The following is a 15,079-nucleotide window of genomic DNA, read 5'->3' on the forward strand; positions in this document are numbered from 1 at the left end:
AAAAACTTGTGTAAATATCATGTGTTGCTTTTACACAGGAAGCACATGAGTATTTTTCCAAACATACAAGAAATGTTTTTTATCACCTTTGCATTTGTTTTGTTTCTTGCAGGCAGTCGAACAGAAATGAAACTGGACACCCTGAGCATTCTCAGCCTTAGTGATATCAGAGTCTCTGTAACGGACACAGAAATGGACAAAGGGGAAGACCAAGAGGAAAGAGAAAGCAAAGAGTCAACATTTCTCCTCTGGAAGAAGTCCAGAAAGCGCCGCTCTTTCATGGAAACAGATTACACCTCCAGAGTTACGTATCCACAAACTGACATTGAATCGGAGTCCAATTTAAACTCTTACAGGTTTCTTAAAAACATTTTGACAAGTCCAAATGATAACCCAATACTTACTTTAGATCCAGAACCCTCAGGGCAAACCCAAAATCCCAGCCCTACCATCTCCTCTCTCACTCATTCTGAAGGAGAACCAGCTCAGCTCGAGTCCAAACCCATCCTGTCAAAGCTTTGCTCACATGACCCAGGCTTTCTGTCTGCTTCTGAAAAGAACAGGAATCTAACCCCCCCCTCCAGAACCAGGAAGCATGAAATGGAGATGGAACCAGATGCAATGGAATCCAAATCAGTCACAGATTTGGTAAAGGTGGTTCCTCCTACTATCACGGTTGTCCGCTGCCGGGTTGATCCAGATGGAAAAGAGAGCGCAGATCGGAGAGGTGACGGAAAGGAGGAAGGGGAAGATCAGAAAGAGATTGGTGAGAAAACAAAAAAAGCAGAGAAGGAAAATCCAGTAGGTGTGACAGGAAATGGACCACTTACTAGTCATACATTTTTGCCCGATACAGTTGGGGAGCACGGAAAAGAAGAAAAGAAAGAGAATGTGTTTGACTTATCATCCAGTTTAAAGAGACCCCTTGTGGGTGATGAAATGCCACAGGGTGCAATCATTATGCCTAATAGTTTTACAGAAGTGAATGAAAGGTTGGTCACTGCACATATAAACAAACATGTTGATGAGAATTTCCTTTCACTGATTTCACCACCTCCTCCACCATCACCTCTTCTCCCTCAAACACCTCCTGCACTTAAACCAGAAACAGAGCTTTTGATAAAAGAGGCAGAAATCTCCAAAAACATACCAACATCAATTAATCCTACTGCTGTGGCTCCCAAAGAACAGAGTAATAACCACAGTGGCTCTGCTAAATTATTAAAACAGGCTTTAATAAGTGTTAATGATGAAGAACTCATTCATGAATCTACAGAAAGCTCTAATTCAGACAACGTTTTTGACGATGAAGATGATGCAGATGCTAGTTATTCCATAAGTTACACTTCGGGTAAGAAACCGAAAGACAGGACTATAAGTGCTAACAGTTGCCTTGGTGATTATTTAAGCCAGGGAACTACAGATGAAACACACATCAGCACTCAGCTTCTTTTAAACCTTGAACTCCAAAATAGGGATCATTCTGTCAATGCTGATCACATTCTCGCTATAAAATCAATTAGGGCAAAACTGGGAGCTGCAACAAGCATTATATCCTCTCTTAACTCAGGAACTGCACTGAAAAACACGGTTACACCAAAACCAAAAAGTGACTCAACCTTGATGAGTAGTGGACCTGCAGAGAGTTTAGGAAGTCCTGGCATCATGATGGCAAAAGCTGCCACACTGAATGATCTCTCCAAAGAGCTTCCGCCCCCATCTCATTTTATCTTACAGACTTGTTCACCGAGCATCATGGGCCGCTTATCTGCCTCAACGCTAAGGGGGAAGATTCAAAACTTGCCCCTTTATCTATCACGCTCCCAAGAAAGTCTAACTCAAGTAGGAGTTGGGAGTTCTGCACCGAGTACAGCTGGGGAAGGTAGTAGTGACAATGCATGTACCACCGACAACGTTCCCGACATCACGCAAACCCTTGACTTAGAGACATGCATAGCACCTGACTCAGCCGAATCAGATGATTCCGATGCAACGCTGACTGGATCTGAATTGGATGGGGAGTTTTTTGTAGAAACAACAGCAGCAAAGAGATCTCCTTTGGCGTCTGAGAAAAGAGAAGTTAGTTGTCAGCTGCCTGTACAGACTGGGCCCAAACAGCATCATCAAACTCTTTGTTCCAGACCTAATGACAACACACCAGGACCCATAACAGAGCCTCCTGCATCCATAACAAGCCTGTTTCAAAGAGATACTTCTGGGCTTAACACCAACACTCCTGGACCTGTAACAGATGCCCCAGAACTAAACATAAAAGTCAACAGTCTACAGGAAGACATCCCAGGTTACAAAGGAAGTAATCAGTCTCCAATAGTGGTGACTACTCAGAATCTGAATGGACCACAACTTGCTTTTCATGGTCAATCTCAAAAAGCAAGGACAAGTAGTGACAGACCTTTGATGGGCCTTTGTAGTCCCTTGGAGCAGACTTCAGACCCATCAAAAGTATCTTCTGCTGGTTGCAGAGTGTTCACCATCTGTGAGGATTTGTCTCAGACAAGTACTCCAGCTGACCTGGTTGCCACTACACCTCTGAAGTCGGAGATTGGTTGCAGTTCTATACTTGCATCTGGGTGTGAGTCAGTAGCAGAGGGGGTCCAGGTGCCCCTGGATGCCTGTGGCTGTCCAGCATCATATACAGACTGCTTCAGTGGAGAAGACAGCTTTGATGACGAGCTCACAGTCTACGAGTTCTCCTGTCGCTCTCGAAACAGTAGCATCTCTCAAACTTCCAAAGCAGGTCTTCATCTGATTACATCTCCTCCTGTTCCCTCCTTTATCTCTGCCTCCTCCACCCTCTCCCCGTCATTTCCTCAAACCATCCTTTTCTCCTCCTCTACCTCTGAGCTCAGCCCTCTTCTCTCACCCCACTCAGACACCTCGGAATCCTACTTGTCTGAAACCCACAAGGACACTCTCACTCATCTGGGTCAGCAGCACTACCCAGAACCCCCCAAAGGCTTCCAAGTTCTTCGCAGAGATATTGATAAGCTTCTATCAATTTTGGAAGGTAGTGGTGGCTCTGATCGTTCTGTGGCAGGGCTTGGAGGTCGTCACGCAAGGGACACATGCCCGGCACACTTCACAGAGAACAAACGGGTTCTCCAGTTAGAAGCACGGCGACTCATGTCTAGTTGCCAGAAGGTAGCAGGGACTGGCCAGAGCCCAGAGGAAATGCTCCGGTTTTTAGCTGTCAGTTTCCGAACCTTGGTGGAGCTGGCCACCGTCTGCCTCTGGTTCTCTGGTTGCGAAAGGTGCGATCGAAGAAACACAGAGGCAGTCGCAGGCCTGGCAGATGTTGCCCGCTCATTCAGGGACTTCTGCTTGGCGGCGGAGCGAGCCAGCAGCAAACGTAGTTGTCAAGACCTGAGCAACAAGCTGCTAGCCAAACAGTGCACAGCACTTACCGCCTCCGTCTTCTGCCTCACCCAGCTGTTTCGTACCCTCACGGCACTGTGAGAGAACAACCTCAGATTTGGTGTCATTGTCCAGCCCAAGAGCTGCTCTAGACTTTATCAGCTGGAACATTCAACAATCAACATGACAGAGCCAAGTTTGATGCAGTTAACAGTGATCATGTGTAGAGGTGCATGTGATGACTTTCTTTATGCTGCACAAGTTTTTGCTGTCCACAAACGGTGGATTTGTAATATTTAGGAACTGATATACTTGAATGTATTCTTTATCTAGCAAGTTTATTATTTATTTATTTATTGAAAGGTTTGCTATTGTGTGTCTGAGGAAGCGTAGAATGTCAGTGGAAGGAGAAATGTTTACAGACTGCTTTGTTAGCAGGAGAAACAATGTGTGTAAATCCCATCACACACAGTAAATGGTTTTGATTTACTCATTCGCAGCCCTTTAGTTTACTCAGCTTTCTTCATTAATATAACTTGGTGATCCTCTGAGATCTGTGGTTTACTTGTTCTTGCATGCAGTGCCTTGCAAAAGTATTTATTTTATTTTTTTTTACATTTTTGCCACACCCAATTGCAAACTTCTTTTTTTCCCTTTAGATTTTTTGTGATAGACCAACACAAAAGAGCATGTATAGCTTTACTCTATGGTGGTGTATCACTTAAAGTCTTGATAAAATACATTTGACGTTTGGAGTTATAGGAATTGTGGAAAAAGTTAAAGAAGAGCAAATACTTTTGTAAGGTGCTGTACTGTGCTGTATAATTACATAACCCCGTCCATCTGGGAGGATCTTTTTTGAATGTTACTGTTTACAAAACCTAAAGTTATGTGATTCGAGAAATCAAACCGGAAGTTGTTTGCTGTTTTTTTATACATAGCAGAGGAATGCCGGCGTATGTGCATTACGTGATCAGTTTGAATGAGCTGCATTCAGTTAAGTGCAAATTTGCACGAACCTTTGGTATTATTTATGAACAGTTAAATATAATGAACTGCTTTTATCTTTGTTTATCCAACTTCCTCTTTTTGCACCTGTAGTTAAGACTGAACCTTCCTATGCATATGGATGGACATTTATTTTTCTTGGTACAAACACTAACTTCCAAACACGTTTCTCCAAATATTGTTAATAATATATATATTTATTTTTGTTTATAGTTGTGTGGATTTAAGAGTCATGAGTTGCATACCTCGTTTTCAAGACAATGAAAACCTGCACAACTGTGTTTGAGCTCGGCACACAGTCAGAAACACCTATTCATACTTACCTGTCCTTTACACCAAGTGCTTTCTTACTGCGGTTGACAGCAACGAGCAAGAATCCAGTCACAGCAGAATCTGGCCACAGAAATCCCAAACTGAGTTTAACCCCAGGTTGCAGGGGTGAATATTGACTGATTGAGCTTTTCTCAGCTTTTTGTATGTTTGGTGGGCAGTTCACTGAAAACTTCACATCAGTCCAGTCTATTTTGAGATCCAGTCATCAGAATTCATTAAATTCCAATTACATCTAGCACAAAACCTTGTACTACCCTGTATTACCTAAAGTTTATTAACCTTGATAAGCATTTTCACTTGGAATGTTTCTTAAAATTGAACGCCTTGAATTACACGAGACTTGCATGTGCACTGGAGAAATATTAATTAGGAGTACTTCTAACACTTCAGTGCTGGGAACACCATTTATGGCAGTCAGTGTTTCTATTTATTCTAAAAACAGCCAAGGCTTTACTTACTGACATGTACTGTTTTGTTGCATTTGGTTGCAGAATAATATATTTTATTGAACTTCATTTCTACTTTGCCTCGGAAAAGGAACCAACTCTCTTCTTATTATGGCCACAAAGTGAAGCTGTCCGACACCTAAAGGTGTTCATCTGTCCTCACAAAGCATGCTCATATAGAATACATTGTTTAATCAGGGATTTAATCTGTGAATGACTGAATGGTGATCCTTGCTTTGTAATGCTCAACTTCCACCATTAAAAAAATTATTTTAAGAAATTGCATTTTTGAATGAGCTTTTTAATCTTCTTGAAGTCAGCACTCAAGACAATTTTGTGGTTTTTATTAAATCCCATTTGAAGTTTTAATTGTTAAAAATCAACAATATGTTTATTTTATGTAGTTTTGTTTTGACAAGGAGGGTTTGCATTACTTAGCAATTGTTAAATTAATATCCACAAAGTAAAAGCTAATATAATTTCTCTAATAATGTAGGAACATAATTAGAGCTCATGAATTTACAATTTCTTAATTATCACACCCCAAAAATAAGCTTGTTAACACCACCTTGGAAATTTAACCGAGGGAATATTTACAGATCTCTACAGCTCTTTTTACACCCCATGCCCCTCTTTTAACTGGAAGTAAAGTTGATATTCATGGAAATTTAAATGTCCAAAACATTATAAAAGCAGATTATCAAATTAGAATATGGGTTTTGATGTTGAGGCTGAGAGATTAGACTGACTTTTCAAAATAAAAGCAGGTGGTAATCATAATTTTCTTATTACATACTTTTGTAATAAACATGTTTTTGTTTTTTGTTTTTTGATCTGATGAAATATTCTAAATTTAAATTCCATTTAATAACAATTAACAGGCTTTCAAACATCCATCTCTGTTTAATCTTAATGTGTTTAATTTAGTAATGAAGTTCCTAAAACAAACAGTTTTTTTTTTTTTACAGTATTCCAATTTATTAAATGGGACTGTAAGCATCATTTTTTGCATGTAATTTGATTCATGCTGTATCACGTGGACTGTCTTTGTCCTTAGACCTTGTAATTTGGTGATGTCAGCGTATTTAAAGGAGCAGTTAAACAGTTGCCACATAAAGTGATTTATTATATATATATATATATATATATATATTTTTTTTTTTTTTTTTTTTTTTTTTTTTAAGGAAAGTAAATGGTGTTCTGCAAATAAAATAGCCCACAGTTGCATTGTACTAAATAGTTAAAGGGAAGGCTGACTGTTTTCCCTTTGGTAGCAGTGTCGTCATAAACATTTCTTTTTTTCTTTTTTTTTTAGCGCGAGCAGACGTACTGTCTGCGCTACATCAATATGCTCCGGATAATTTCAGTAGCAACAAGCAACATTTAACTAAGTGGGAGGAGACCGTTTCTGGAGTCAGATGTATAAAGGCTCAACATAGGCCCATTAGCACTAGCGACCAAAATCACAGGGGGCGATGAGTACGCGGAGTGGAGACGGCGAACAAGGAAAGAAAGCTTTTTCGCCTGGTTACCAAGGCAACCAGGCAAAAGCAGCTGTTAGCTTGGACTTAAATCAGAACATGGCAATGATGGATTTAGAAAGAAATGACTGGAATAGTGTGGATTGTAGTGAAGAGGAAGAGATGGATGGTCAAAATGAAGAAAAAGAGTAGGAAAAGGTGAGGAAGGGTGGTAAGAAGCAGCGAGCCGCTGAAAGAAAGAGGGAAAAGTGAAGTGAGGAAAGTACAGAAGGCACCGATAGTGAAGGCATTGAGGAAAAAGCAGAAGAATTAAAAAATCCAACTATGACTATTTTAGTAAGATTTGATGAAGGAGAAGGGGTTAAGAAGATTGATCCACTTAAGTTAACAAAAGCACTTAAAGCGCATGTTGGAGAAATTAAACATGCCAAGATACTGAGAGACAAAAATCTTCTGATTGGATGTAATTCAGAAGCTCAGGTGGAAAAGACAAGAAAAACTTACTTTCTCTCCAAACTATGCGTTTGGAGAGAAAGTAAGAAGATATGGGAAATTAAGTGGAATAATGAAATAAATGGAAGGCATTTATAAAGGATACAAAATACAGTTGATGTAAGGATTAGAACAAACAGGAGGAAGGAGATAATTATAAATAGAATAAGAACCGGACAGAGTGTTTTAAATGGAACTCTTTTTAAGATGAGGAAACATCTTACTAGTTTATGTAGTTGGTGTGATGCTGTGGAAATGATGGAACATGTTTTTATTAGTTGTAGAAAATATGTAAATGAAAAGATTATTGAAAACGGAATTAGGTTCTAATAGGGAATTGAAATTTGAGGATGTGGTTGATCAGTTAAATAGTATTGAGGGGAAAAAAGAAGATAAAAAAAAACAATTACTGGAATCATTATGAGAATTTGAGGTACAGTATAGATATTAGGATCCAATAGATGGCAGTAGTGCAACAATAATGGATGCAAGCTGCCGTTAAAATCTAAAGAAGAAAGAAGGCGCACCATATCTGGTCATGGATAGTTCAGAGGATACCAAAAATGTCAAACAGCGAGCTGGCAGACGCCTGACTGACGCTTCTTTTGTAGAGACCAACGCTAAATACTGCGGACTCAGAGGAATCCAGGCGGACTCCCGACATGAGCTGCTGCAAATCCTTAAACTGGCAGGACCTGTGGTAAGGAGGAGGCACTGCTGTTTCCTGGACCGAGGGGAACGCAGTAGAAACAGGAAGAGTAAAGCTGCCATGGATTCGGCCGGAAACAGGAAGGGTTACAAGAAATAACTTTTTCCTGTTTTTCTTTTTTTTCTTTTTTCTTTTATATTAATACAATTAAAATATAAGTATTAATAAAAAAAAAAAAAAAAGAAAAGGTCAATCTTGTTGACTTGAAGTAAAACCTAAAAATTACAACAAAAAAATGTCCATTGTTAAAATACAGTATATTTTTTCTTTAACTTATAATTTTAAAAAATTACTTGCTTTTTTTAACCAGAATTTTTCAGTTGATCAATCCTTTTTCAAAGTGCCACCTTCTGCCACCTTTATATAGAGGCAGAATTTGGAAGCCATAGACCAGTCAGCAAAAAAAAAAAAAAAAAAAATGAAACAAAATAGCTACTTAGATTACAAATTACACATAAGTCCCATGTCTGTGGGAGTTACAACAGAAAAAAAATATTATCGCTCTGAACCACTCACAGGTTTCTCCAATTCTTATCTTTAGGAGCATCACCACAGATACCACCAGGTCACATGACAGATAGGATAGGAGACAGAAAAATAGATTTGTGTTTGATATTAGATTCCTAAAATGTCATACAATCTCAAATAGATATAAAAATATTGAATCTCAGAAAATATTACTTTCTACAAGTGTGGCCATGTCAGACTGTAATAAATTTTTTAATAAATAAATACCATTCTAAAACACATATTTAATAGAAAGTGTTAAAAAATTCAGATAGAAGGACACCTTCTTAGTGCTTTTACAATCTGCTGATTGGACAGTTTTACTTCATGCACAGTCATTTGTTCCTTTTGCCTTCATGGAGATTGTATTAGGCCTGTCACAATAATAAATTTTGCTGGATGATAAATTGTCCCAGAAACAGAAACAACAAATAAAATGAATTATGAAGTCTCTGTAAATACAATTGTCCTTAAAAAGGGCTAGATGAGACCAGTGCATCAGACTGAACCGGTTTTGGTATAAAGAGGTAAACGATTCATCATGCAAATGAAAATTATTGAGTTTGTTTTAGTTTATCGTGTGATTTATTACTTATTGCGACAGACCAAGGTGTGGGGACAGAGGGTTCGGCTAACAATATCTTGATAAAATATTATGAATCATATCCTAAAGGACACTTTCCTTGTTTATGGGTCTTTTAAAATAATGTTTTAAAATGCCTTTGTAACAAAAGGCTTGTTTTATTTTCCCTAAAAACAATACTGCGTTTTCAGGTCATTTCCCAGCTGATGGTCTTCCTGATCAGCATCATCAGCCTGGCGTTCTGCGGCCACCTGGGGAAGACGGAGCTAGCGGCAGTATCACTGGCAGCTGCGGTGAACATAATTGGGCAAACGTGATGAATTCCCAGGTTGTTCTCTTGGAGTCGAGTTGATTCTTGAGTTCTTTTTTGCTTTCTCCCATGCAGGTGGTGAACGTCACCGGTATTTCCGTCGGTACGGGTTTGTCCGCGTCTTGCGATACCCTCATATCTCAGGTAGATAATCCTTATCTAAAGTTATTCAGCAAACAGCTAAATAGTAAAAGATTTGCATCAGGTGTATCAAATCCGTTTGTTTGCTCTGTTACATGCAGACCTATGGGAGCGGTAACCTGAAGCGTGTGGGTGTGATTCTCCAGAGGGGGGTTCTGATTCTGCTGCTGGCCTGTTTCCCCTGCTGGGCCGTCCTCATCAACACCGAGCCCCTCCTGCTGGCTGTCAAGCAGAGTCCAGAGGTTGCCAGGTGTCTTTCAAATCCAGTTTAGCAAGTGCATCTCATTTCTCTTAGGCCTTTTCGCATTTTGAAATTTTATGGAAGTTCAATGGAGTAAAGAGAGCTGACAACAAATGCACGTCATACAATTTAGATTTTTATATATAAGAAATTGAAATCAATGCTGGTAAGAATCAGCTGGTTTGGCCACGTTTTTGCACACGGACAAGGAATTTCACTTCACTTCCACTTTACTTTCAGAGCAGACATTTAATTATGCATATTTAAATTTAGTGTAAAATAAAAATGACTTTTGAGATTGTTTTTTAAAAAAAAAAATACAATGGACAGTGCAAAGTTGGATTATGACATAAAATCAAAGTAGGGTGAGTTGAAGTTTGTAGTTTGACAAAATGTGAAAAAGTAAAAGGGTTGGAAATGGAAATGTCTTCAGTTCAAAGTCCTTCTTATGTGCATTAAGTTTTTATTTTGCAGTCTGTCCCAGCTGTATGTGAAGATCTTCATGCCGGCTCTTCCAGTGAGTTTGATGAGTCACTAAAATGACCTTTTCACAAAAAATGTAGAAAATTCCATCTCCTGGTCCTCACCAATATTAAAAAGGGAAAATAGATTAACAATGACAGCTTGATTGATTCAATAAACCTGAAGATTTTCTTCTTTTTTTGTCATGATCTTCAGGCTGCTTTTATGTACCAGCTGGAAGGGAAGTACTTACAAAACCAGGTGTGTCTCTCAGAGTAAAGCTGCTTACATAGAATGTAAAAAAAAATATATATACATTTAGGCCTGTTTGAAATTAAACAAATATGATTCTGTGCTTTAAATGTCAGGGAATCATGTGGCCTCAGGTTGTAACTGGAGCAGCCGGGAATGTCCTCAATGTTCTCATCAACTATATCTTCCTCTATCATCTGGAGCTGGGTGTAGCGTGAGTTTCTAGATTATTATAGTTGAAACAAACAAAGAATAGACATCTTTATCACTAGATATTTCTGAATAATCATTTGTACTAATTTGTCTTGTGCTTATGTTTCCGTCCTCCATGTCGTCGCTCTGGGTTTTCTATGAAGGGGATCTGCAGCAGCCAACACCATCTCTCAGTACTTGCTGGCTTTGCTCCTGCATGTTTACATCTGGTGGAGGGGTCTTCACAAAGCCACGTGGGGAGGTCAGTTCAAGTCTCAGAACCAAGTCAGAAACTATAAATCTTTGCATTCTAGATTGTATTCTAGCACTTTGTTGTTTTTTTTAAATTATTGTTACGTACATTATACTTTTGTAAGAATCTCCTTCTGTTTTATTATCCCTGTTTATTGTCATAACTGGTCAAATCCTTTGCATATGTGGACTCACAGGTTGGTCACTCGACTGCCTGCAGGAGTGGGGTCTCTTCATAAAGCTGGCCATTCCTAGCATGTTCATAATCTGCCTGTCATGGTGGATTTTTGAAGTAGGAGGATTCCTGGCTGGTGTGATCAGCGAGGTTGAACTGGGGGCTCAGTCTATTGCATACCAGCTGTGCATTGTGGCTTACATGGTAATGTGTCTATAGATCACACACATTGATGCTCACTGCACATAAAACACTACCTGCAGGCATTAGTATCTGCACTTCTAAAATATACGTGACATTCTCTGCTCTTTTGTGTTGATTTTTCCCAGTGCCCTCTTGGATTTTCTGTTGCTGCTGCTGTCCGGGTCGGGAATGCTCTTGGTGCCGGAGACATAAAGCAGGCCAAGCTGTCGTGTAAAGTCCCAATCATCTGTGCATGTAAGACCCATTCCACAGCATATGTGCTCGTACATGATGTTAGGTGTTTAAATCAGAAAACTGGAGCAGTACGGAGAAAATTGCTTTGTCTTTAAGCGTTGCTATAATATTTGGTATATGCATAAGCCATAAGATTAAAAACAAAAGCTCTGACAACGGGTTCTCTGTCCCTGATTCTAGCTCAATAAATCTGAGCTAGAATCATTAGTCCCCGCAGAATTCTGATTCTATTGGAATGTGGGCACGTTTGGAGAAATCTGGGGCGTTTTTTCTTCAGGTTTTGTCATATTGGAAAATATTTCATAACATATAATGCTATGACCTATTTCATCAACCCAGTTTTATTTTTATTGAAATGTTAAAGTTCTCATGATTCATATTTCTACAATAGACTGACTGTTAAAGAAACATTTTAAAGAAGGAAAAAAAATACATCAGTCATTTATTTTAAGTGGAAACTGATTGACTACCTCATTTTGTTCACCTTTATTGACATTCCCGTTTTGCGTGTTTTGCACAGTCATTGTTGCGTGCTTTGTTGGAGTTTGCGTCAGCATCACCAGAAATCTCATTGGATTAATTTTCACCTCAGACCAGTAAGTTAAACCCCAAACTCAGTAACTGATTTTTAAAACCCAGCTAATTTAATGACCTTTGATTGCAGCTTGTTGCATGTGTCACAACAGGATTTCTTAGTGTCCAGACAGCAGACAGTCATAAATTAACTAATATGCAGACTCTTGGACACTAAACTGTAACTGTTTAATGAGCTTCAGTTATGTTTAAAAGCTCCGGTAACAGAGTCGCTGAATAAAAACAAAAAAATGGTTGACGAAAAAGTTTGAATTGTTTTTAATATTGGTAGCTTAATAATATAATATTATGAACTAAGTTTGTTGTATTAGTGGTAAAATGTTAGCCCATCAGTGCCAAAATCAGCGCATTTCATCTAAAGTCAGTTCCAGCTACTGAAGACAACGTGATATCATTTACGTCGTTGTTACCTCACTAAAAAAAGTGAATCATCTAACAGTACTTTTTAATGTTTCCTGCTGGTAACGATTTACAGTCTAAAGGATTCTATTCCTGTGCTCTTTTTCAGGGACATAATTCAGAGGGTTGCGGATGTGATGCTTATATTCAGCTTCATGCATGTCAGCGATGCGACTGCGGTGAGAACGACTTTCAGTCAGTCAAACACCAAACTCTGAGACTGCAGGTTTCGGCACACAAATTCTAATCCGACGTACATTTGTTTACTTTTAGGGTGTAGCCGCAGGAGTTCTCAGAGGAGCTGGGAAACAACTGGTTGGCGCCATTTTTAACATAGTGGGCTTCTACTTTATAGGGTTTCCCATAGGTGCTACCCTCATGTTTGCTGCAAACATGGGAATTACTGGTGAGATAAGCAGCAAATGTAAAGTCATTAGCGCAAGAACGTTTATTTATCTAATAAAGTTGAATTCAAAACCTAAAACTCCTCATAACAATCCGAGGAATATATATGTCCTCTGATTTGTAATTTTGGTTTGGGCTTAGAGCTGATGAAAAACAAAAATTATGCTTGTCAGAAAATTACATTGTTACATAAAACCAAGAAAAGGTCATTTTCATTTTAAAGAAAGTCAGACAACTTCACAGTATCTCCATGAACTGTGCAGCTTTTGCACATAATAATTGGCATGTCCTTAAAGTTTGTCAGCAAAGGAAAGCTTGAAGTGGTCTTAACGTTTCCTGGTGAACATCCACATTTACTTTGGATTTGATTAAAAAGCACAGACTGAATATGGAAGCTTTCTACAGAACCTCAAGCAACAAGATTCTGGGCCGTTCTGCTCTTTGTCCAAATTTTTACTTTCAACTCAGGTTTCTAATAGTTCATGTTCACTCTGTGAACAGCTTGCTTCTCTAGCTATGACCCCTTGTGGCTCACCCTCCTTGTACGGGTGGTCAATGATTGTCTGCTGATCATCTGTTAAGGTAGCAGTCTTTACCCCATTTATAATTTCCTGTTTGTTTTTTTGAGCCCTGATCCTCAGACTAGGATAAACCAGTCAGTGTTATCAGTGCTTGTAGATTACTAAATAAACTTTTCAGCGATAATTTGTTTTATTCACCTGCACCTGTACATTGTCTCTTTCCGTCTACTTGGTGCATCATGAAATCTGCTTTATCCACAACTACAACAGGACTGTGGACCGGACTTACAATCGCCGTTTCACTGCAGGCATTTTTCTTCATTGCGTTTTTGTGCAAACTTAATTGGAAAAAGGCTTCAGCAGAGGTTGGAAACTGAATTACTAATTTTATTTTATTTTTTATTAATTTTTATTGAAGGGAAACCATGTTATTGACTAATGCATTTCATTACTTTTGTCCTCTGTCTGATCAGGCTCAAGTCAGAGCAGGAGTTCAGCTCATGGAAGAAAAAGAAACATTTAATCTGGACCAATTAGGTTGGAATAAACAGTTATCACTATCCACATTTATTCATAAAAAAAACAACAACCTGATTTAATTCTCAAAAGCTTAATTACTTGTTCAACATTTAGAGTCAAGTCAGAGCCAGATCCATGTGGGCTTTACTCCAACTAGAGGTACCAACGAGGAAGAGGGTGTCGTCCAGAGTCCAGACCGGAGAGAGTTCGCCACCTCCACAGTGGGGGACCTGCTGCCGGTTAAACAGCTGGTCTTACGACGTGGACTGACACTTTTGATCATGATCGTCATTCTTGCGCTTGGAGTCATCAGCAGCAATTTGATAGTCAGTCTGTTTTGATGATTTATTTCCTACAGGTGATGGTGTGAATCCGGTTCTTGGTGCAGCTTACAGACAGCTGGTTCTGTTCTGTTTGTTTTTATCACCAACAAAACCTTAAAGGTTGAAGGAGGACTTTAAAACAGAAAGACCGGGACACAAAGAGAAGTGCCTTACAAAATAATGAAATCTTGATGTACTGGTTCAGATTTTGTGACATTGCAAATCCCAAACCTCAATATGTTTTATCTGGACTACGAGAATACAAAGAAGCACTTTGAGAGGTGAAAGAAAAACGATTTGTGTTTTTTCAACTCAGGTTTCTGTGCGCATGTATTCAGTCTTATATGAGTCTGTATCATGTCTGGAACATTCAGAAGCAGAAATATAAATATTTCATGTTTACATTTCAATTGGTCTTTCCTTGTGTGATTTGTTTTCTCGTTCAAAATCCAGATGGCTGATGTGAAAAAGGCTGAAACTGTTTGAGGACAGTCAAAGTTGCCCATTTCAGGCAGACTGAAAAATTGGCTGAAAGGAAATTAAATATTGAACTTGTCTTACTCATAAATAACTTTACAACAAAGTGTGTAAGCTGTCCAAGACAGAGGAGAAAGACATTTTATTTTCCTAAAGAGGAAATGCAGTAGATAAATTAGACTAAAGCTTTGACCATGTTTAAAATGATAGATATAATGCCATATCTATATAAGTATCAATAAGTCTATTTAAGAGAGCCTAGAGAAATATAATAATGAGAATACAAATCCAGAGTATTGATCATGTCAAGAAGTCATGGCATAATCAATACAGTTATAGAAAGACAATATTTCTGTTAAGTTTTTTTTTTTTGGTGATGTATGAACTTGTATACATGAGCCTTATGGTTTGCTATTGACACACCCAAATATTTGCATTGTGAGG

At 38.7% G+C, this 15,079-nt stretch overlaps 2 protein-coding genes across 5 annotated transcripts in view; both read left to right on the plus strand.

The window, feature by feature from the left end:
• LOC122830026 (FERM and PDZ domain-containing protein 1) overlaps nt 1–5,577 on the plus strand; it is a 37,858-nt gene extending 32,281 nt beyond the window's left edge. For all 3 annotated transcript variants that reach the window (XM_044115050.1, XM_044115052.1, XM_044115051.1), the window contains one exon: nt 113–5,577. In XM_044115050.1, the coding sequence (XP_043970985.1) occupies nt 113–3,477 (3,365 nt within the window). In that variant the 3' untranslated portion in view covers nt 3,478–5,577. The remainder of the gene's footprint in view (nt 1–112) is intronic.
• A 937-nt stretch (nt 5,578–6,514) lies between these two features.
• Nucleotides 6,515–14,568, plus strand: LOC122830027 (multidrug and toxin extrusion protein 1-like). 2 transcript variants are annotated; one of them, XM_044115054.1, is made up of 17 exons: nt 6,515–6,841; nt 7,747–7,835; nt 9,126–9,227; nt 9,320–9,388; nt 9,487–9,635; nt 10,101–10,143; nt 10,305–10,349; nt 10,457–10,554; nt 10,697–10,794; nt 10,982–11,163; nt 11,289–11,397; nt 11,918–11,993; nt 12,500–12,569; nt 12,664–12,796; nt 13,587–13,681; nt 13,790–13,853; nt 13,950–14,568. In XM_044115054.1, the coding sequence occupies exons 3-17, from the start codon at nt 9,141–9,143 to the stop codon at nt 14,174–14,176; spliced, it is 1,545 nt and encodes a 514-aa protein (XP_043970989.1). In that variant the 5' UTR covers nt 6,515–6,841; nt 7,747–7,835; nt 9,126–9,140; the 3' UTR covers nt 14,177–14,568. The 2 variants fall into 2 exon arrangements, with proteins under 2 accessions (XP_043970989.1, XP_043970988.1); XM_044115053.1 differs by lacking the exon at nt 6,515–6,841 and having other exon boundaries at nt 7,634–7,835.
• Nucleotides 14,569–15,079: the final 511 nt, after the last annotated feature.

This window comes from Gambusia affinis, linkage group LG04, assembly GCF_019740435.1.
Source record: "Gambusia affinis linkage group LG04, SWU_Gaff_1.0, whole genome shotgun sequence".
Taxonomy (NCBI): domain Eukaryota; kingdom Metazoa; phylum Chordata; class Actinopteri; order Cyprinodontiformes; family Poeciliidae; genus Gambusia; species Gambusia affinis.

Bases quoted from the DNA above. Each gene is read 5' to 3' on its own strand.
- LOC122830027 (XM_044115053.1), top strand. From the start codon at position 7,674: ATGGATAGTTCAGAGGATACCAAAAATGTCAAACAGCGAGCTGGCAGA. The intron at 9,228-9,319 runs GTGAACATAATT...TCTCCCATGCAG, and splicing joins CAGTATCACTGGCAGCTGCG to GTGGTGAACGTCACCGGTAT. The intron at 10,795-10,981 runs GTCAGTTCAAGT...GTGGACTCACAG, and splicing joins TCACAAAGCCACGTGGGGAG to GTTGGTCACTCGACTGCCTG.